This window comes from Diadema setosum, chromosome 13 (assembly GCF_964275005.1).
Source record: "Diadema setosum chromosome 13, eeDiaSeto1, whole genome shotgun sequence".
Classification (NCBI taxonomy): domain Eukaryota; kingdom Metazoa; phylum Echinodermata; class Echinoidea; order Diadematoida; family Diadematidae; genus Diadema; species Diadema setosum.
Genome location: NC_092697.1, coordinates 1,483,073 through 1,506,416, shown reverse-complemented (window position 1 = coordinate 1,506,416; position 23,344 = coordinate 1,483,073). Strand labels below are relative to the sequence as shown.

At 36.3% G+C, this 23,344-nt stretch overlaps 1 protein-coding gene across 1 annotated transcript in view; it reads right to left on the bottom strand.

Annotated features, from left to right (window-relative positions):
* LOC140237050 (uncharacterized) overlaps positions 1 to 23,066 on the bottom strand; it is an 87,682-nt gene extending 64,616 nt beyond the window's left edge. The window contains exons 1-3 of the mRNA XM_072316991.1: positions 22,954 to 23,066; positions 21,366 to 21,458; positions 7,864 to 7,929 (exon numbers count right to left, since the gene is read on the bottom strand). Coding sequence (XP_072173092.1) covers positions 7,864 to 7,929; positions 21,366 to 21,417 — 118 coding nt within the window. The 5' untranslated portion in view covers positions 21,418 to 21,458; positions 22,954 to 23,066. The remainder of the gene's footprint in view (positions 1 to 7,863; positions 7,930 to 21,365; positions 21,459 to 22,953) is intronic.
* Positions 23,067 to 23,344: the final 278 nt, after the last annotated feature.

The window sequence follows — 23,344 nt, the reverse complement described above, 5'->3', positions numbered from 1 at the left end:
TGGCTGCATTTGGAATGTAGTGAACTGAGAGATAAGGTTGATGCAGAAATCTCAAAATACATGTATCGATGCCCTTTCTGCTAAATTGAAAGCGGTCGTTCTCATGTCCCTTCATCCTTTTGGTTAACAGAACATACCAGTGAATATGATCTTGTTAATGTGTGTTTGTAAATTTTCAACAATATATTCCGAATAACTGAATATTCAAAACCGTGTTGAGTTTTGCGTAGATTACATAGACTATTTCTATTCTCAAACCTTCTGAAATTCTCTCTATCTATCACCTTTGCATGTGATGAAAATGCTTTAAGTTAAAATCGTCCGAGTTGTCGTTTAGCTTCACTAACTTTATCATTGAATCATGGTGAATTTGGTCTACATTGTACTGTTCTAGATATGGAGGGAGCATGTTTGTACAGAAGCGAAGATAAGCCCACAGTCTCGAAGTGGTAAATACGATCATTCATGCTGGAAGATGGACACACACAGACTCGAGACTGACCTAAATCGTCACGAAAGTCATCAATATCAATGTTACGCTCGCTCATACATATTATTTGTTTAATAATGTCGACGCACATATTATGTGCATTATTCTTAATTGTAGAACAGCTGAAAAAATGCAGTAAACAGTTCACAGAAAATATAATTTTGAGAAAAAAAAACATTTGGCGATTGGTCTTACAATTTGTCAAATCATCTGGCCCATTGGATGCGCCTTTGAGTTCAGGCAAAACATTGGCACATTTAAACTGCAAATGAAAACAACCAATATCAATCGTTTATAAATGATACATCTAGACAGGAGTCAATTAAGGAAGACATTTCTTCAATAACGATGTTGGGATTGGATCAAGACTGTATTTTGTTGATGACGATGCAGTGATAACTTTCGCAACTTCGCTCTCAGACAGAGCCTTGAGGTATTCAAATGAAGAGTAACAGTGGGTGGACTCTTCATACAGCCAGGTGTTTGAATTATTTCGTAACAACTGAAGTTCTGCAGTGATACTATCTACTTTATTACAGAAGTACAAAGTGTAGTTCAGAAAACGTTGCGGTAACAAATTGTCTTGCTCCTTATGAGAAGGAAGGTTTTGAAGAGCGATTGGCTGCAACGTTTTTTTTAATATTTTTTTTTAACAAATCCCGGGTATTACACCACCTTAACTGCTCCATATGATGTTTTTTTTCTTCTTTCAGAGGTCAATTTATTGTACCAAGGACAGGAGAAAATAGCAATATACAAAATCAAGAAAAATTAACAAATTTCACCAGTTTTAGGAAGCTTACACTAGCTTCCAGTGAAAAATCGGATTCAGTTTAAGATGCTCTCATAAGCATTTGAATATTTTTTTATGTTTGCTCCACATTATCTGAGGGGGCTACTTCAAATCTACACACCAGAGAGGAACTTTCGTTCAAAAAGTGAGGAATTACTTGTCATTCCAAACAGAAGAACCACATTTTACGGAGAACGAACATTTGCTTTTATTGCCCCTATCTAATGGAATAATTTACCTTAGAAATCACTAAATAATAGTAAATAGATTCAAGTCTGTCTTGAAGGTATACATCTTTAAAAAAGATGTCAGCATTGGTGTTGTATTGCCTGTTTATAAAATGGCATTTTGTAGATATAATATTTTTTTAATAACATTTTTCGGAGTGTTCATATCTGATATGTTTGCATTCTTGTTCAACATTCCCTGAATTCACTAGAACGTCTGTGGGACTTTCCCTTCATTATACAGATTTAAAAGCTTTTATGGTGAACTATATAATTATGTAGTCCTTTTTCATACTTAATTCTATTGGAATTGGGGTGAATGATCTACAAGAGATATATCAATGTGTGACAACCATCTCCCCTCCTTCTCCTCCTCTTCCCGCTTAGCGAGATTGTCGGCGCTAACGAATGCATGAAATGCATGAAAAGTCAGTTTTCTTTTCTTACTTACACATTCCTCCACCACCCTCTCCATAGGAAAAAAAAAAAGACTGGTTACGGGCGTGGTTTGCCTCCGTGATATTCAGGCAATCACACCTTGGTAAGAAGTTAAATTCAAATAGTAGTATCACGTTTCAGCTGTTTCAGTATTTTGTACAATGATGTACCGATAACCCTTATGTTTTATGGAAAGTCTTGAGACTATAAACATTTTATTCGAGTTCTTGAATTTATTCTAAACCTATACCAAGCATGCCGTGTATACGCTTTTAATGATTGGGTGATATATGATGTTTATGACGAAATTGTTGGGAAAAGTTTTGAGACATTGACACTATGTATAAAAAGTTAATGGATTTCTTTGTAAAGTTCCATGTTTGCCATGTTTGTACATCTAGAAATGATCTAAGGAAAAATGGAACAAACAGAGAGGGAAAAAAAAGAAAAGATATTGCATTTGCAATAAAACAGCGCAGTGCACACGCACATGAATTTATTTGCATTAGATCTATTCTGTTATGCGTTTTGAATATCTTTCAAAGCCCTCATGCATCATTCAGTTCAATACATGTGAATAATGCCTCTTTCATAACTTGTATAATTCCATTTTCGCAACTATGAATCAGCAAAGCCGGTCTTCCACATGAAGAGTTTGTGTGCAAAAACCCATAAGTCCATATTTGCCAAATGGAGATATTTGCGATGAAAGGTCAATAAAAATAGAGAGAATAATAAGAAATTTTTTGCTTCTTTTTACCATAACTTCACAAATGTACCTTTATATGTAGTGACCAATATATCATTTAAAAGGTATTATTTTGTACTTTATGACAGAGACCGTACTTAAAAAATCTTCAAAAATGGACTTATCAGTTTTTGCGAACAAACTCTTTACATGATAATAAATACGACACAAAATGCAACATACCTACACATAAAAAAAAAAAACCAAAACAAACATTAATGTGATAATAGATTGTTCATTCAGATATGGAAATTGAATACAATTAGAATATCCACCACACCGTAAATGGTCGAAAATTTATGTTTATCTCAAGACTTGGCACACGTGTTAGGAAGCATGCCCATATCATCATTCAGAAAGGGACTATCTTAGCATCCCTAAGAGCCTTACATCATAATGTGGGCGCGCCATCTAGTGAGCGGCTACTAGTCAGGGGTGAGCGGCTGCTAGTACAGGATGTAACGACGAACGTGTCGTGCGTTTATTCCGTTATTCGCCTTCCTGAACAGATGTTGGTGACATACATAAGAAAGAGCAATATCGCCAACCACATTTCACAGGATTGGATCGGGAAGGAGATAATTTGGTAAAGTTATTCACAATAAAGTATCAAAGTGAGCGGTTACTAGTCAGGCTACTGTAGTTTGATCCATACACATTTTGCACAGACACACTGCCTGGCCACGCGACCTCAGTGATTACTATATACCCCCGTACAAACTATGTGTTGGTAGGGGTATAAATAAAGGGGAATACGATAGTACCGACCTGTGAGTTGAGACTTGTCATCTTCCATTGCTGCCTGTACTTCAACACTCATGGCTCCCGTATGATGCAGGAAATGGGCAACAGCCTTTTTGTCTATCATGAATGAAGACAGCAAGAGAGAGAGAGAGAAGCATCATTAATTTCAATCTGAAAAGGCTGGATATTCTGCAAAGTAAGTTCACCTTATAAGTATCATTGGCGGCCATTTGAACCATATCGTATATATGTAATTTTCATGCAAGAATGATTATTTAATATAATTGCATTTGAAATTTGCCCTTTCTCTAATCAAGATTGCTACAAAAATGTCTTATATTTCCAATGATTTTTACAATACGTCAGACTTTAATTCTTACTCTTAAATGAGATGTTTCATTCAATTATTGAATTATGCAAGAAATTGCAAGAGAGCTACATGGTATGTTGTTTTTTTCTTTTCAGTTTGTAAGAGAGTTTACCATGTATACAACAGTTTGCTGACAAAAATGTTGGGACCTGAATTTTGGTTTTCGATGATAATGGCTTCATTATAACAGGAGTGCACTGTATGCATTCATTATGTTTACATATGATGCAGTTTTTAGAACCCTCACGTAACAAATCAAAATCCACCAATGTGCTGAATTATTAACATTGTACTTTGAGTTACCTCCAAAATGGGTGAAATCTAATTCTTGTGCTTTATGAAAGAAAATTGTAGTGTATCAATAAGCTCAGCAGTGCACCAGCATCATAACATCAGGGCTAATACATAGAAAAACTGTAAAAAAGGATATTTTTTGCACATTTTCCACAAATAGAAGCAAGCGCAAAATTAAAAGCATGCCAATATTTTACATGTCATACGCGCCAGTAGATAATGTCCTGATTCTGCAGAATTAAAAACATGTGAAATTCATCTCTACCGGCCAAGCGTGAAAAATTTTTCCGCGAAAATATCCACTTTTACAGTGCATAGGGTCCAAACACTTCCCCCCCCCCAACTTTTTTGTTCTTTTCTTTCTCTTTATATAAGGCACAGACTCACCTTTGTCAGATGCAATGTGGGCCAGCAACCTCTCACCCACTGCCTTGCACTCTGATAAGAAATATGTCGCAATGGTGTTGTGATCTCCATTCCTGAGTAGGAACTGGCAGACGTTAGAGGCTCCTGCACAGATATATGAAATAAAGAAACTAAAAAATTGTAAATTCAATATATATATGATCAACAATAATGCATTAATGCATTCTGAACAAATTAAATCTCCAGTTCACTATTCAATCCTCTAAAGTCTACAATTATTTCTAAAGCTTACTATAGATGGGAGAGTTGATATCTAAAACACTAACATACATTTTTTGTGTTTGCTCCCCCAGGTTTTTCTTTCTTGTTTTTGCCCCCCTATTGCAACCAATGGCAGGCACAGTGAGAAGGTTCAGTGGTATATGCAAGAAAGCAATTTGCTGGTCTAACCGTTCTGGAAAAACGTACCAAAGATCCTACGTAGTGTAGGATCTTTGATCGGACAGTAAAAATGCACAGAACTCGTCATGCACAAGCAAACATGGATGGACCTGATGACCAATTTTGGTGGATGTCTGTGGCATGATTTAAGGACTTCAAATTCGTAGTGACAGAAATGTTCCTACCACCCGTACAAAATACTGCCACAAAGTGGCCATTTCACATTCGGGTCCACGTCTGGTGCGGCTAGGCTGGGCCTGGGTCTGGGCAATGACGCAAACCGGCCCAGATCCGTCGGCGCTTGGATGGAGCACTTCTCTCCCCTCATGCTTTATCTTAAGTCTGAAATTGTGTCCAGAGTGATTCTTGTATATATACCCCCAAACACACTCTCTTCAAGCTAGGGTATAAATATACTGAAAATAATGACAATATAGCACTGACCTGTCAGTTTCGATCTGCTCTCTTCCAATGCTACCTGTGCTTGAATGCTCATAGCTCCTGTGTGGTTCATGAAACGGGCAACAGCCCTTTTGTCTTTCAGGAGTAAAGGCAGTAAAAGAGAGGGAGGGAGGGAGAGAACCATGAATTAATTTCTTATATCAAAAGGCTGTACATTCTACAAAATAAGTATGATTGAGGGTAACACCTATCATCACCTTAAGGATCTGTAGCTTGTTTCTTCCAAAGGTATATAAGAAATTTGCCTAATTTTTACCTAAAATATGGCATAAATACTGCAGTTTTGAATATCGTGATCGTCCTGTTGATTCTGAATCTCAAGTGGGTAATTCCGTGAAGTTGGGGCACAAAGTGTGACATTTTAGCATAACTCAATACTAATTATGCTATACATATATTGTTTATAGGCTTTACATTTGTATTGAGACCATACATTTTCCTGGAAATTTTGTGCCATTCAGACTCAATTTTGATGAAGTTATTAAAACGATATGTAACGGTGTCCTGTAGCATTGTGACGTGTCCATGTAGCATCGTGATAGTTAAAATCTGGTCCTAAAAGACAAATTGATGCAATTAGCTTGACCAAAATTTGATATAATATGCATAATTACTAGATTAGTCAGATAGCTAAATATCTTAACTCTCCTTTCCACAGTTTTACTTTTACAAGAAAATTACACAATGTGTCACTATGCTACGCGGTGTCCACCAAATGTCACAAAAAAGGACACCGCATAGCATCGTGATACATTTTGTAATTTTCTTTTAAAATTAAAACTGTGTACAGGAAATTTGAGATATTTAGCTATCTCATTCATATCTTGTAAATATGCATATTGCATCAAATTTTGGTCAAGCTAATTGCCATAATTTGTCTCTTAGGACCAAATCTTAAAATATCACGATGCTACATGGACACGTCACAATGCTACAGGACACTGTTACATATTGTTTAATAACTTCATCAAAATTGAGTCTGAATGGCACAAAATTTCCAGGAAAATGTGTGGCCTCAATGCAAATGTAAAGCCTACAAACTATAAATGTATAGCATAATTAATATCGAGTTATGCTGAAATGTATTGTTTAAATATCACAATGCTACATGGACACTGCCCCAACTTCATGGAATTACCCAAATACACATTGTGTGTGTCAATTGTGAATGAGACGTGTTCTTCTGTTAATCGGGTACTCCACTTAATTGGGTAAGAAACAAACGTAAACAGAAGAAAACTGACCAGAAATGAATATAAATTATTAGTGGAAAAATGAGCAAAGAAAATGGGATTCCATCGGGATCCCGATGGAATCCCATTTTCTTTGCTCATTTTTCCACTAATAATTGGGTAAGAAACGCTCTGCCCGAGCCTATCCGATTATGCGGAGAGTACTGTACTGTAAAAGTGGAAATTTTTGTGGTGATGAAATTTTCATGCATTTCGTGCAACCAAAAACTAGCACAAAAATAAAATCATGCAAGTATTTTTGCATGCCACATATTTCTGTAGTTGATGTCCCAATTCTGTGGAATTAAAAAGATGCCAAACTCATCTTACGTAGCCAAGCGCAAAATTCTACTCACATGTTATACCATAAATGTCTCAAATAAGAAAATCAGCGAAAAATAATTCATAAGTAGCATTTTTAAAACTCTCTGTTATTCAGGTGTTGTTATTCTGAAAGTTCACTATTTTTATGGGTAGCTACTCCATAGCTTAACAGCTATTCTGAAGGTTAAATTTGAAAATGAAAAATAATATACGGTTCATTATTCTGAAGCTTCAGTACTCTAAAAATTAAGGCAAACTTGTTTTTATAGAAGGTTCTTCAATTGGAAAACAATATAAGGTATGTGATTCCAAAGACTAGTTAGTACGCTCTCCTTTTCATCTCTGTAAAAATTAACTTTACTTCATTTTTAGGATTATCGAACATCTGGGTAAGATGCAGAATTGCATCTGGGGCAAATTATTTGTATAGTGCCCCATTTTTCTCTCTCTCTTCTTTCTTTCTTTAAAACAACAACAGAATTGTACATTTCGGAACAATGAACCTTAGGCCCTAATTCATTTTATATAAACATACAATTTTCCAAGTTCTTGGAAACTCTGTGTGACACAGGGAGTGACTGCAGAGCAAGTTTTATGTAACAAATCAAAATGTGAAGCATTCCCCGCATGCACAGATACTCTGTAAATGTTTGTTCATAATGCCATATAATTTTGTAGAATAGTGATCTGCATTTTGATATAACACTGCATGTACACAACATATTTCACTCCATAGACTTTCATTATGATAATTTTGGGAGCTGAATTTTTACTTCACTGTCAGCTGATAAAACCTAGAAGTGGCACAAAAAATATAAACTGGCTCCCCCCCCCCCCCCACTTTAAAAAACATGGCACCAGCCTTGTTGATACACTTTGAAGTGTTAATTGTTGTGGGGTTGTTGGAAGTACAGAAGGCAACGAGGTCACTCACCTTTGTCAGATGCATTGTGGGCCAGCAACCTCTCACCCACCGCCTTGCTCTCCGATAAGAAACATGCTGCAATGGTGATGTGATATCAGGTTAAACTGAAATTGAGCATGCCTTATTAACACATTCTGTCCATAATCAATGCCAACTTTCAAAGCAGTAGCATCATCCTGTCAAAAGTTATGAGAGTTGAAAGTGAAGTGTACAAGGTCTTTAAGAAATGAAAAGGGGACTCTAAAAAAACACATAATCACACTATTCTACACAAAAAAAATGTTCGAGATAAACTGCTTAAAAACACACTTTCCTGCCCGATTTATATACCAAATTTTAGTATGATGTAGAGGAAGACCTGCTCTTTTAGAAAATATGAAAAACTAAATATTGGCTAGGTTGATCCATTTCACCTATTTTTAGTCCTAACACAAAATCAGTGTGTGCGACTTTTTGTTCGTTTTGTGATGCACGGTAACATATAGCGGTAGACCTTCATACAAATTTGAACAAAATCCATATGGCATTTTACCCTTTAAACGACGGAACAACGGGGGTAGCATCACCCAAAGGTACAGGTGTGGATATACCTAAATACCAATATGAACCTCCATACAAAATTTCAAAAAAATCCGTCAAGGTTTGTGGCCGCTAGAGTGCACACGACAGTGTGATGTGGCAGTTGCGGCTGCGGAGACGGCAGCGGCGTAACACTGCCGACTCCAAAGTACTATCCTCTGGTATATATGCCGGGAGATACAATGGGTGTGTTCGAGCGCTCTTAAGCGAACCAAAGCGTACCGTACCGAACTGTGCCAGATTTGAAGCGTTCGAGCACTCTGTCGAGAAAGCGTACCTCACGAGTTATTTTTAGGGAAGGTCACACATTTTTGTAGCAAGAATGTCATCCACCTGGCGCTTGAACTACTTACAGCTGTCCCAAACAAAGAGAATGATGTCTTTGCATTGTGACGTATGGGCGTGATACGCGCATACTTTACAGCAAACTTTTGGTACGCTTTTGGTACACTTTTGGAGCACATCAGGAAGTGGTCCACTTTTGGCTCAGTACAGTACGGTACGGTACACTTTAGGAGCGTTCGAGCACTCCTCTGGCGCGGGTACAGAACGGTACAGTTCACTTTAGGAGAGTGCTCGAATTCCTAATGAGAGTACAGTAGCCTGACTAGTAACCGCTCACCACTTAGCGCACAACTGTTGTTGATGATGACCGAGAATATCGGCCCTACATTCAATAATAAGCACTGCACGCACTGCAGTAAGCGTATGCGCAATGCTAAGAATTCGATGGTCAAATCCCTCAAAGTTAAGATATGACGTACGAAAAGGCGTCCGTTGTCGACTTGACTGTCGGTAAATGATATGATCGATGGTAGTGTACGGTACGTACGTGGAATTGCGTACGCAAGCAAAAATGTTCGTAACTCGTACAGAGATGGCGCTTGACTAGTTACCGCTCACCCACTATACATACTTTACGTGCGCGCTTTCAGACCACATTGATTGAAGTACGTGGTAATAATACTGAAGACATAGATAAGAGTGATGAATCACTTTGACATGATGAAGATGATCGGATGAGGATGATGATGATGATGAAGATGATGATAATGGTTGTGGTGGGGTATATTGTTAAGGGTATAGGTTAAGGTTATCTAGGTATATAAATGGTGATGATGCCCAATAAATCAATTAATATAATGATAAAGATTATTATGACATTGACAAAAATCATATTATAATGGTGGTGATGATGCTCATATATTCATGAATTTATGACGATGATGATAATCATAACGGTGGTGATGGTGGTAGTAAAGATGATCGGATTTTGATGATGATGATGATGATGACGACGATGACGATGATGATGATGTTAATTGTGGTAAAGTGTGGTAATGTCATGATATATGCTAGAAACATCAATGAATTAAAAAAAAAAAAGATTCTAATAACAATGATCATAACCTGATTTTGATGATGATCGAATGATGATATAGATACATTAAATTGTAGAGAATAATACTTTTAAAGTTAATACTGATTAAGCATATTTGGCATATACGATAGGCCCTATATTTATACATTTTCTTGTTGTTCGGAGAAAATATACATCATTCTCAATTCACCCTTTTGTTCTATTTTTTTTTTTTTTTGTTTAGGGGAAAATTATACATGTAACATTCTAACTTATTCTATATATTTCTCTTTCTCATTTCACCCTTTTGACATTCAACAGAACATTTCCCAGCTCTGCCGATTTCCTCTTCCCATCACCCATCTCTCTGAGCGGGATCCTTAGCACACCCGAGGGTATGAACCCCCATAAACTGAAATTATATATACGTGTACAGAAGATTGTAGCAGTATTTAAGATTATGCAATAGATGTTTTTAAAGTCAATTTTGGTTAAAAATATTTGGCATATATTATATATTTGTTTTATCTTGTTTTATTTTATTTTTTTTTTGTTTAGGGGAAAATTATACATGTTTAGGGGAAAATTATACAATGCTATTCGTGATTTCATTGGTCAATTAGACACAAGATTTTCAGTTTACGGTTTTAGTGAGACTTGGATTCATGATAGAACACCAATTACTTTGTTTCACCTTGATAATTATACATTTTTTCATAACGACAGAATAAAGAGTAGGGGAGGGGGAGTTGCTATGCTTATTCCCAATTCATTAAATTCTACTGTTAGATTTGATCTCAACTTAGGCCAAGATTTGTGTGATTCACTTTTTATTGAAATAAGCGTCACAGGTCAAAAAACATTATTGTAGCCGTTATCTATTGTGATCCGAAATCTAATATTAATGAATTTAACACACAGTTTAATGAATGTCTCGAGAGACTGACCAAAGAAAACAAAGGAGTTTATGTCATGGGGGATTTTAATTTAAATTTATTGAATTGTTCGTCCTTAGATCATGTAAATGAATTTGTGAACACTGTATAATATGTATTCTTTTGTACAAATTATCTTACTTTGGAATTAGGGGTACAGTGTGGGACTGGTTCCACAGCTATTTAGATGAAAGATACCAATTTACTTTCTACAATAACTGTAGTTCATTATAGTGTGGAGTCGCCCAGGGATCCATACTGGGCCCTCTCCTGTTTCTTTTATATATCAATGATTTATGTTATGCAACCTCCTTCTTAATTTTGTGTTATTTGCCGATGATACCAATATTATTTCCTCGCACAGTGATTTTAAGTATCTTGTCTCTAAAACAAATACTGAGCTCGATAAAGTGTCTGAGTGGTTTGATGCTAATAAATTAATTGTTAATTATGTAAAGACAAGTGTTATGTATTTTTGTAAACCCAAAATATCTCATGTTTTAGATGAAGTTAAAATTACGGTGAATAATGTTCAATTACATATATCAACATCAGTTAAATTTCTAGGTATTATATTTGACGAAAAATTGAAATTTAACGAACACCGCTCTTTGATTTGTAACAAAGTTTCTGAAAATATTGGTATATTATGCAAGTTACGTAATACGCTCCCTGAAAAGCAGCTGTTTATGTTGTATAATTCTCTTGTCCTCCCATATTTACAGTATTGCACCATTACATGGGCAAATGTTGGTGTTACTAAGTTAGATCCCATACACAAATTGCAAAAGAAAGCTTTACGTATATGCTCTAATTCTGCTTATTTTGCCCCTTCTCAGCCTCTATTCTTTCGTTTAAAAACCTTAACAATATATGATATTTATAGATTCAAAATCGCTAACTTAATGTTTTATGTTAATAACAATTTGGCACCAGTCAATATTTCTAATTTATTTCGCCACAATATAGATGTTCACCAATACAATACTCGCTCACGTTTTAAATTCAATTATCCTGTAGCCAATAGTCACTCCATATTAGAATCTGTTAAGCATACCGGTCCCCGTATCTGGAACAACCTTTCAAATGACATCGCTTCTTGTTCAACCATAACTTCTTTCAAACTTAAATTGAAGAATCTTTTGATTCATATTTATAAAGAAAATAACCAAGTTCAATAATTTATTCGATTTGAACTCCAAAAGAACTTACAAAAGTTATAATATTACTCATGATTTTTTTTTTTTTTTTACCAAGATTAATATATATATGCATCATGTATGTGACTGTATTTATGGGGGGGGGGGGGAGGAGGCGTCGTACTTCACTGGGCTAACACCTCCTTATTTATTTATTTTCCATCTCAATGTATAGTATTTCCTGTGTTTTATGTACAATTTCAAGCAGTTCATTATTTTACTTCATTTAAAAATTCTGTTCACTTCGTCATTTACATGTACATGCATTCTATTTACCATTGTAATCTGGGGGCTTTACGCCTTTTCAAGCTATCGCTTTTTGTAGTCCCCGTTCTCCTCATCAATATTTCTTTTTCTTTTTGCTATGTTGATCTCACAATGTATTTGTTTTTATGATGATTGAGATGAATAAACGAATTGAATTGAATTGAATTGAATTGAATGTAACATTCTAACTTATTCTATCTATTTCTCTTTCTCATTTCACCCTTTTGACATTCAACAGAACATTTCCCAGCTCTGCCGATTTCCTCTTCCCATCAACCATCTCTCTGAGCGGGATCCTTAGCACACCCGAGGGTATGAACCCCCATAAACTGAAATTATATATACGTGTACAGAAGATTGTAGCAATATTTAAGATTATGCAATAGATGTTTGTAAAGTCAATATTGGTTAAGAATATTTGGCATATATGATATATTTGTTCAAATTTTTTTTTTTTTTTTTGTTTCGGGGAAAATTATACATGTAACATTCTAACTTACTCTATATATTTCTCTTTCTCATTTCACCCTTTTGACATTCAACAGATCATTTCCCAGCTCTGCAGATTTCCTCTTCCCATCAACCATCTCTCTGAGTGGGATCCTTGGCACACCTAAGGGTATGAACCCCCATAAACTGAAATTATATATACGTGTACATAAGATTGTAGCGGTATTTAAGATTATGCAATAGATGTTTGTAAAGTTAATATTGGTTAAAAATATTTGGCATATATGATATATTTCTTCTATTTTTATTTTTTATTTTTTTGTTTAGGGGAAAATTATACATGTAACATTATAACTTACTCTATATATTTCTCTTTCTCATTTCACCCTTTTGACATTCAACAGAACATTTCCCAGCTCTGCAGATTTCCTCTTCCCATCAACCATCTCTCTGAGCGGGATCCTTGGCACACCTAAGGGTATGAACCCCCATAAACTGAAATTATATATACGTGTACATAAGATTGTAGCGGTATTTATGATTATGCAATAGATGTTTTTACAGTCAATATTGGTTTGAAATATTTGGAATATATGATATATTTGTTCTATTTTTTTGTTTTTGTTTAGGGGAAAATTATACATGTAACATTCTCACTTATTCTATATATTTCTCTTTCTCATTTCACCCTCCTGACATTCAACAGAACATTTCCCAGCTCTGCCGATTTCCTCTTCCCATCACCAATCTCTCTGAGCGGGATCCTTAGCACACCCGAGGGTATGAACTTCCAGATACTCAAATTATATATAAGTGTACAGAAGATTGTAGCGGTATTTAAGAGTATGCAATCAATGTTTGTAAAATTAATATTGGGTAAAAATATCTGGCATATATGATATATTTGTTCTATTTTTTTTTTTTTTTTTTTTTGTTTAGGGGAAAATTATACATGTAACATTCTAACTTACTCTATATATTTCTCTTTCTCATTTCACCCATTTGACATTCAACAGAACATTTCCCAGCTCTGCCAATTTCCTCTTCCCATCACTCATCTCTCTGAGCGGGATCCTTGGCACACCTGAGGGTATGAACCCCCATAAACCCAACCCCAACTCACGTCCCCCCCCCCCCCACATCCTATCGATATCCTCTAGCGTGCCATATCTGCCAGATCTAAAATTCGCCCACAAGGAGTAAACTGCTTGATGCAGTTAGATCAATTAAACATGCAACTAATCATGAGCTGGAAATGATGATCATTTTTCAGAGAGCATTAGAGAAAGCGTTAATTACATATTACTTCAACGAACACACCAGTATTGAGTATTTCTTGTATTTCAGCAAAATCTACATTCAAATGTTATGGGAACTGTCAGACAATACGGGGACGAAAGAATGTGCAATACTAGAGGAGGTAGTGCTGAAGAAAGTGGAGTTTGATAACGATCATTTAATTCCGTAATCACTCACATTCTCAACTAAGCCCATTGTGATGGAAAAGTGTAAGATATAGTATAGCTATAAGATTCAACTACATATGATATTAGGATACAGTGGCGATGAATGCATACAGAATATTATATAACATAACAAAGTACAAGTTTGAAAAAATATTTTAAAATGTAAAACATTTTTTTTTTTTTGGAAAATGTATTTTGCATTCTTCGTTTCACACACACAAAAAAAGAGACCAACATCTGACAATTTTAAATATTTTCAATCATACAGCACTTGCGATGTATGAAATGTTTTATAGAACTCTATGTAATGTAATATATATTTTTGGATTCCTGTCTGTAAAATTATTTATTTGTATTTTAATTCATGTTATATTGCTGTCAAAATAACATAGCGCATATATGTATACATAATTTTACATATAATTGTATACATATTTATTTATTCATGTAAATGTGTTTACAAGAACAGTGAATATTATAAAAGAAATGAAGTCTATTCAAATGAAGATTGTGTTTTCCGTCATTATTTTGTTGTCTGTCATCCAGTCATGAATGCTCCTTTACTTTCATCATCATGCAGCATCTAACTACTAGTACAATGCAACCTGGATAACGTGTTTGGTAAACCAGACTCGCTGCTTTGTCTCTGTCAGTTTCGTAGAAGAAATTATCCTGTTTGCAAAATATGGGCCTAGAGGCAGAGAATAAATTTCCACAACAACATTTAAAAGTATTTAACAGAAATTGATAATAAACCTTCCTTAAAAAAAAAAAAAAAAATATATATATATATATATATATATATATATAACGATCAATTTGAGTGAAGGAAGACATGAAAATACCATTATGAAAACAAATTTATCAATTATTTTTCTACATCTTAACAGAACACAATGCCTTGGACCAAGGAAAACCTACAGGCCGCCCTGCGCAGAGTAAGATTTGGAGAGATGTCATTTAGGGTGGCGTCACAGGTGTACGGTATATCAAATACAACACTACGAGATAGATTCTATGGTCGATACGAGCTGGACGCGAAGCACGGTCCGCAGCCATTACTTACAGAAGCTGAAGAAGCTGAAATTGTTCACTATGCGAAAGATATGGCTAGGATCGGCTTCGGGAAGACAAAACAAGATCTGCAAGATGTAGGTTAAAAAAAATGAAATTCTTAGTATTCCATATCTATAATAGTATCATAATAAAGTGTGATATAATTTCTGTTCAAACGAAGAAAATAATCAAACCTTACATCGTGTAAACATTATTATGTACTCAACGAGGTGATAGTTATTATTGTATGTGTAGATAATAATATGGACACAAAGGGCACATGTAAGTAGTCTTACTGGCATCCCCCCCCCCCCTCGCCAACTAACACCCGAACAACTACCAACCGGATAACCATGCTCAAAGACTTCCAAACCCCTCCCCCCCCCCCCCACCGCTAAATACACACTTGGATGATCACCCCAGTCAAATACCCCAACCAAATACCCCCAGTTAATGACCCTCAACCAATATATGAATTACTTACAACTCATTATTCATAATCTTTGTTAATACAAAAATGAAATAAGGTTTATTATTGTCCGGCGAACTATTGTCTATGGGGTAGGTGACTCGGAGGGGGGGGGGGGACTAGTTTGTTGGAGGGTAATTAACTAGGGGTAGTTGATTAAGTGTACTTCGTTGAGGGTAGTTTGATGGGGGGTAGTTGACTGGCGGGTAGGTAGCTGGGGGTAATCATTCGTAGAAGGTAGTTAGCTGGATGGTAGTTTCCCTAGAGGGTAGTATTCGCTCATTTGAATATTCATAAAAACTGGTTTAAATTTTTTTTTTATAGAAATTATGTGAAATCACTTTTGCACTGTTTTGTAGGTAGTTTTTTCCTCTTTTATTTAGAATTAAGCAAATTCTTGACCGAACTTCCACTTAGACTATATCAAATAAAATACATTATTTTTTTTCTGTTCGTACTCCTTTGTTTCCACATTCTCAGGTGATCAAGCATTGGCTAGATGAGAACGGTAGGGCACACCCGTTCGTTGACAACAGACCTGGAGATCGGTGGTGGAGAAGTTTCAAAACTCGCCACCCAGATCTCGTCTACCGCACACCACAAAGTCTAGGAAAAGAACGGGCTATAGTCAGTCAACAACGCGTTGACAAATGGTTTGATGACTTAGAGAGTTACTTGAGCGAAAACAACGCACTTAGTGTGCTACATGAACCAAACAGGATCTTCAATGCCGATGAGAGTGGGTTTTCTCTTGGAAGGATGTATGGAGACCGTGTGTTGGCTGAGAAAGGCGAAAAATACGCACAAGTGTTTAAGAACTCAGAGAAATCCCAAGTATCTGTGTTGGTAACTACATCAGCGGCTGGAAACTATCTTCCTCCAGTCATTCTGCCGGGTCGTCCTGACGCCACTGCCCTAGAAGGAAGACCAGAAGGATCTTTCTTCAGCTGGACAAAGAAGGGGTGGATGGATAAGAAAGTCTTCTTTAGCTTCGTTGCCAACTTGTTCCACCCCTATTTGGTTCAGAAGAAGATACCACTTCCAGTCCTTCTGGTAGATGGTCTCAGGGCCACCAGAGCCTTCAGGTGTCCAAATTCTGTAGGGACAATGGCATCATTTTGTACCCTTCCCTCCTAATGCCACTCATGTGCTGCAGCCTTGTGATCTGAGTGTCTTTCGGTCACTGAAAGCATCATGGTGCACTGCTGAGCGAAACTTCCGGTTTCGGAATCCTGGAGATTATGTGACGAAAGGTACTTTCGCACAGGTCTTCGCAGACGCCTGGAATGATCTAGTTCGTAAGCAGTCTGTCGCCGTGAATGGCTTCAGAGTAGCGAAGATTTTCCCGTATACGCGGCAGTTCAATACATGTGTGCTCAGGCCGTCGGCTGTATACACATTCGGCGATGAAGACGCACCACAACCAGACGTTGGCGGAGGAGGACACAATGCCATGGGAAGACCTCCAGCACCCATTCGACCTCCAGCACCCATGCCACATCCAGCATCCGCATCAGAAGAGGGAAGAGGTGACGATGAGGCTGGACCTTCGAACTCGAGATCCATCACCCCTACATGTAGGCCTACAATCACGCCACGCAAGCCGCCGATTCTGAACGCTCACTACATCTCCCCTTCTCTTGAACACTATATTGAGTTTCCTGTGGTACATGTCCCAGGTAGTCGGAAGCGCAAGCTGCAGCTTTCAGAAGCGATTTCTGGAGATGACTTCATTTCCCACATGGAGGAAAGACTGAAAAGAAAGAATGAGGAAGAAGAGTCGAAGAAAAGAAGAAAGGAAGAGAGAGAGAAACAAAGGAAACAAAGACGAAGGCAAAAAGACATTGAGAAAGAAGAAAGAAGAAAGAAGAGAGAAGACATAAAGAAGAAGAAAGAAGAGATGAGGATGTGTACAGGAAATAGAAAGAAAGAACACAGAGATCTGAGCGTGAATAGGAAAGAAGAAATGAACCGTAAAGAAGGAATGAAACAGAAGGAAGTAACGAAGTTGGAAGAAATAATGCAAAAGAAGAAAGATGTGAGTTTGGAAGAAGGAATGCAAAAGAAGAGAGACGAAAACAAGGAAAATGACTCTACAATGGAGAATAGCGTTGAAGAAAAAGGAAAAAATAAGAACAAAAAGGAAAGAATCGAATCAAATGATGTTAGTTAAGTATGTCCTGCATGCAGGAAAGAGGAAGCCGCCAAAGATGGATGGATTTCCTGCGATTTCTGTTACACATGGCTGCATTTGGAATGTAGTGAACTGAGAGATAAGGTTGACGCAGAAATCTCAAAATACATGTATCGATGCCCTTTCTGCTAAATTGAAAGCGGTCGTTCTCATGTCCCTTCATCCTTTTGGTTAACAGAACATACCAGTGAATATGATCTTGTTAATGTGTGTTTGTAAATTTTCAACAATATATTCCGAATAACTGAATATTCAAAACCGTGTTGAGTTTTGCGTAGATTACATAGACTATTTCTATTTTCAAACCTTCTGAAATTCTCTCTATCTATAACCTTTGCATGTGATGAAAATGCTTTAAGTTAAAATCGTCCGAGTTGTCGTTTAGCTTCACTAACTTTATCATTGAATCATGGTGAATTTGGTCTACATTGTACTGTTCTAGATATGGAGGGAGCATGTTTGTACAGAAGCGAAGATAAGCCCACAGTCTTGAAGTGGTAAATACGATCATTCATGCTGGAAGATGGACACACACAGACTCGAGACTGACCTAAATCGTCACGAAAGTCATCAATATCAATGTTACGCTCGCTCATACATATTATTTGTTTAATAATGTCGACGCACATATTATGTGCATTATTCTTAATTGTAGAACAGCTGAAAAAATGCAGTAAACAGTTCACAGAAAATATAATTTTGAGAAAAAAAAAACATATGGCGATTGGTCTTACAATTTGTCAAATCATCTGGCCCATTGGATGCGCCTTTGAGTTCAGGCAAAACATTGGCACATTTAAACTGCAAATGAAAACAACCAATATCAATCGTTTATAAATGATACATCTCGACAGGAGTCAATTAAGGAAGACATTTCTTCAATAACGATGTTGGGATTGGATCAAGACTGTATTTTGTTGATGACGATGCAGTGATAACTTTCGCAACTTCGCTCTCAGACAGAGCCTTGAGGTATTCAAATGAAGAGTAACAGTGGGTGGACTCTTCATACAGCCAGGTGTTTGAATTATTTCGTAACAACTGAAGTTCTGCAGTGATACTATCTACTTTATTACAGAAGTACAAAGTGTAGTTCAGAAAACGTTGCGGTAACAAATTGTCTTGCTCCTTATGAGAAGGAAGGTTTTGAAGAGCGGTTGGCTGCAACATTTTTTTTATATTTTTTTAAACAAATCCCGGGTATTACACCACCTTAACCGCTCCATATGATATTTTTTTTTCTTCTTTCAGAGGTCAATTTATTGTACCAAGGACAGGAGAAAATAGCAATATACAAAATTAAGAAAAATGAACAAATTTCACCAGTTTTAGGAAGCTTACACTAGCTCCCAGTGAAAAATCGGATTCAGTTTAAGATGCTCTCATAAGCATTTGAATATTTTTTTATGTTTGCTCCACATTATCTGAGGGGGCTACTTCAAATCTACACACCAGAGAGGAACTTTCGTTCAAAAAGTGAGGAATTACTTGTCATTCCAAACAGAAGAACCACATTTTACGGAGAATGAACATTTGCTTTTATTGCCCCTATCTAATGGAATAATTTACCTTAGAAATCACTAATATAAGTAAATAGATTCCAGTCTGTCTTGAAGGTATACATCTTTAAAAAAGATGTCAGCATTGGTGTTGTATTGCCTGTTTATAAAATGGCATTTTGTAGATATACTATTTTTTTAATAACATTTTTCGGAGTGTTCATATCTGATATGTTTTCATTCTTGTTCAACATTCCCTGAATTCACTAGAACGTCTGTGGGACTTTCCCTTCAATATACAGATTTAAAAGCTTTTATGGTGAACTATATAATTATGTAGTCCTTTTTCATACTTAATTCTATTGGAATTGGGGTGAATGATCTACAAGAGATATATCAATGTGTGACAACCATCTCCCCTCCTCCTCCTCCTCTTCCCGCTTAGCGAGATTGTCGGCGCTAACGAATGCATGAAATGCATGAAAAGTCAGTTTTCTTTTCTTACTTACACATTCCTCCGCCACCCTCTCCATAGGAAAAAAAAAAGACTGGTTACGGGCGTGGTTTGCCTCCATGATATTCAGGCAATCACACCTTGGTAAGAAGTTAAATTCAAATAGTAGTATCACGTTTCAGCTGTTTTAGTATTTTGTACAATGATGTACCGATAACCCTTATGTTTTATGGAAAGTCTCGAGACTATAAACATTTTAATCCAGTTCTTGACTTTATTCTAAACCTATACCAAGCATGCCGTGTATACGCTTTTAATGATTGGGTGATATATGATGTTTATGACGAAATTGTTGGGAAAAGTTTTGAAACATTGACACTATGTATAAAAAGTTAATGGATTTCTTTGTAAAGTTCCATGTTTGCCATGTTTGTACATCTAGAAATGATCTAAGGAAAAATGGAACAAACAGAAAGGAAAAATGGAACAAACAGAGAGGAAAAAAAAAAAGAAAAGATATTGCATTTGCAATAAAACAGCGCAGTGCACATGCACATGAATTTATTTGCATTAGATCTATTCTGTTATGCGTTTTGAATATCTTTCAAAGCCCTCATGCATCATTCAGTTCAATACATGTGAATAATGCCTCTTTCATAACTTGTATAATTCCATTTTCGCAACTATGAATCAGCAAAGCTGGTCTTCCACATGAAGAGTTTGTGTGCAAAAACTGATAAGTCCATATTTGCCAAATGGAGATATTTGCGATGAAAGGTCAATAAAAATAAAGAGAATAATAAGAATTTTTTTGCTTCTTTTTACCATAACTTCAAAAATGTACCTTTATATGTAGTGATCAACATAACATTTAAAAGGTATTATTTTGTACTTTATGACAGAGACTGTACTTAAAAAATCTTCAAAAATGGACTTATCGGTTTTTGCGAACAAACTCTTTACATGATAATAAATACGACACAAAATGCAACATACCTACACATTAAAAAAAACCAAAACAAACATTAATGTGATAATAGATTCTTCATTCAGATATGGAAATTGAACACAATTAGAATATCCACCACACCGTAAATGGTCGAAAATTTATGTTTATCTCAAGACTTGGCACACGTGTTAGGAAGCATGCCCATATCATCATTCAGAAAGGGACTATCTTAGCATCCCTCAGAGCCTTAATACATCATAATGTGCGCGCGCCATCTAGTGAGCGGCTACTAGTCAGGGGTGAGCGGCTGCTAGTACAGGATGCTACGACGAACGTGTCGCGCGTTTATTCCGTTATTCGACTTCGTGAACAGATGTTGGTGACATACATAAGAAAGAGCAATATCGCCAACCACATTTCACAGGATTGGATCGGGAAGGAGATAATTTGGTAAAGTTATTCACAATAAAGTATCAAAGTGAGCGGTTACTAGTCAGGCTACTGTAGTTTGATCCATAAACATTTTGCACAGACCCACTGCCTGGCCACAGGACTTCAGAGTGATTACTATATACCCCAGTACAAACTATGTGTTGGTAGGGGTATAAATAAAGGGGAATACGATAGTACCGACCTGTGAGTTGAGACTTGTCATCTTCCATTGCTGCCTGTACTTCAACACTCATGGCTCCCGTATGATGCAGGAAATGGGCAACAGCCTTTTTGTCTATCATGAATGAAGACAGCAAGAGAGAGAGAGAGAAGCATCATTAATTTCAAATCTGAAAATGCTGGATATTCTGCAAAGTAAGTTCACCTTGTAAATATCATTGGCGGCCATTTGAACCATATCGTATATATGTAATTTTCATGCAAGAATGATTATTTAATATAATTGCATTTGAAATTTGCCCTTTCTCTAATCAAGATTGCTACAAAAATGTCTTATATTTCCAATGATTTTTACAATACGTCAGACTTTAATTCTTACTCTTAAAGGGAAGATAAACCCCAAGAACAATGTGGATTGAGTGAAAGCAGCAACATTAGTAGAACACATCAGTGAAAGTTTGAAGAAAATCGGACAATCGATGCAAAAGTTATGAATTTTTAAAGTTTTGGTGTTGGAACCGCTGGATGAGGAGACTACTAGAGGTTATGACGTATGAGTGGACTACAATATCAAGAAAATATAAAGAAAATACTACAAAAATCCATTTTTCATGAAAATTACAAATTCCATCAACTTGATATTGACATATGTTAAGGGTAGCAATTATTCCCCCTGCTTTCTGAAAGCGGTTGGTCCACTGCTCTTTCATAATTCTAGAAAAGTGAATTTTTGTTGAATATCCTTTATATTTTCTTTGTATTTTTGTCCACTCATACGTCATATCCTCTAGTAGTCTCCTCATCCAGCGGTTCCAACACCAAAACTTTAAAAATTCATAACTTTTGCATCGATTGTCCGATTTTTCTCAAACTTTCACTGATGTGTTCTACTAATGTTGCTGCTTTCACTCAATCCACATTGCTCTTGGGGTTTACCTTCCCTTTAAATGAGATGTTTCACTCAATTATTGAATTATGCAAGAAACTGCAAGAGAGCTACATGGTACGTTGTTTTTTTCTTTTCAGTTTGTAAGAGAGTTTACCATGTATACAACAGTTTGCTGACAAAAATTTTGGGACCTGAATTTTGGTTTTCGATGATAATGGCTTCATTATAACAGGAGTGCACTGTATGCATTCATTATGTTTACATATGATGCAGTTTTTAGAACCCTCACATAACAAATCAAAATCCACCAATGTGCTGAATTATTAACATTGTACTTTGGGTTACCTCCAAAATGGGTGAAATCTAATTCTTGTGCTTTATGAAAGAAAATTGTAGTGTATCAATACGTTCAGCAGTGCACCAGCATCATAACATCAGGGCTAATACATAGAAAAACTGTAAAAGGGGATATTTTTTGCACATTTTCCACAAATAGAAGCAAGCGCAAAATTAAAAGCATGCCAATATTTTACATGTCATACGCGCCAGTAGATAATGTCCTGATTCTGCAGAATTAACAACATGTGAAATTCATCTCTACCGGCCGAGCGTGAAAAATTTTTCCCGCGAAAATATCCACTTTTACAGTGCATAGGGTCCAAACACTTGGCCCCCCCTTTTTTTGTTTTGTTTTTTCTCTTTATATAAGGCACAGACTCACCTTTGTCAGATGCAATGTGGGCCAGCAACCTCTCACCCACTGCCTTGCACTCTGATAAGAAACATGCCGCAATGGTGTTGTGATCTCCATTCCTGAGTAGGAACTGACAGACGTTAGAGGCTCCTGCACAGATATATAAAATAAAGAAACTAAAAAATTGTAAATTCAATATATAAATGATCAACAATAATGCATTAATGCATTCTGAACAAATTAAATCTCCAGTTCACTATTCAATCCTCTAAAGTCTACAATTATTTCTAAAGCTTACTATAGATGGGAGAGTTGATATCTAAAACACTAACATACATTTTTTTATTTTTGCTCCCCCAGGTTTTTCTTTCTTGTTTTTGTCTCCCTATTGCAACCAATGGCAGGCACAGTGAGAAGG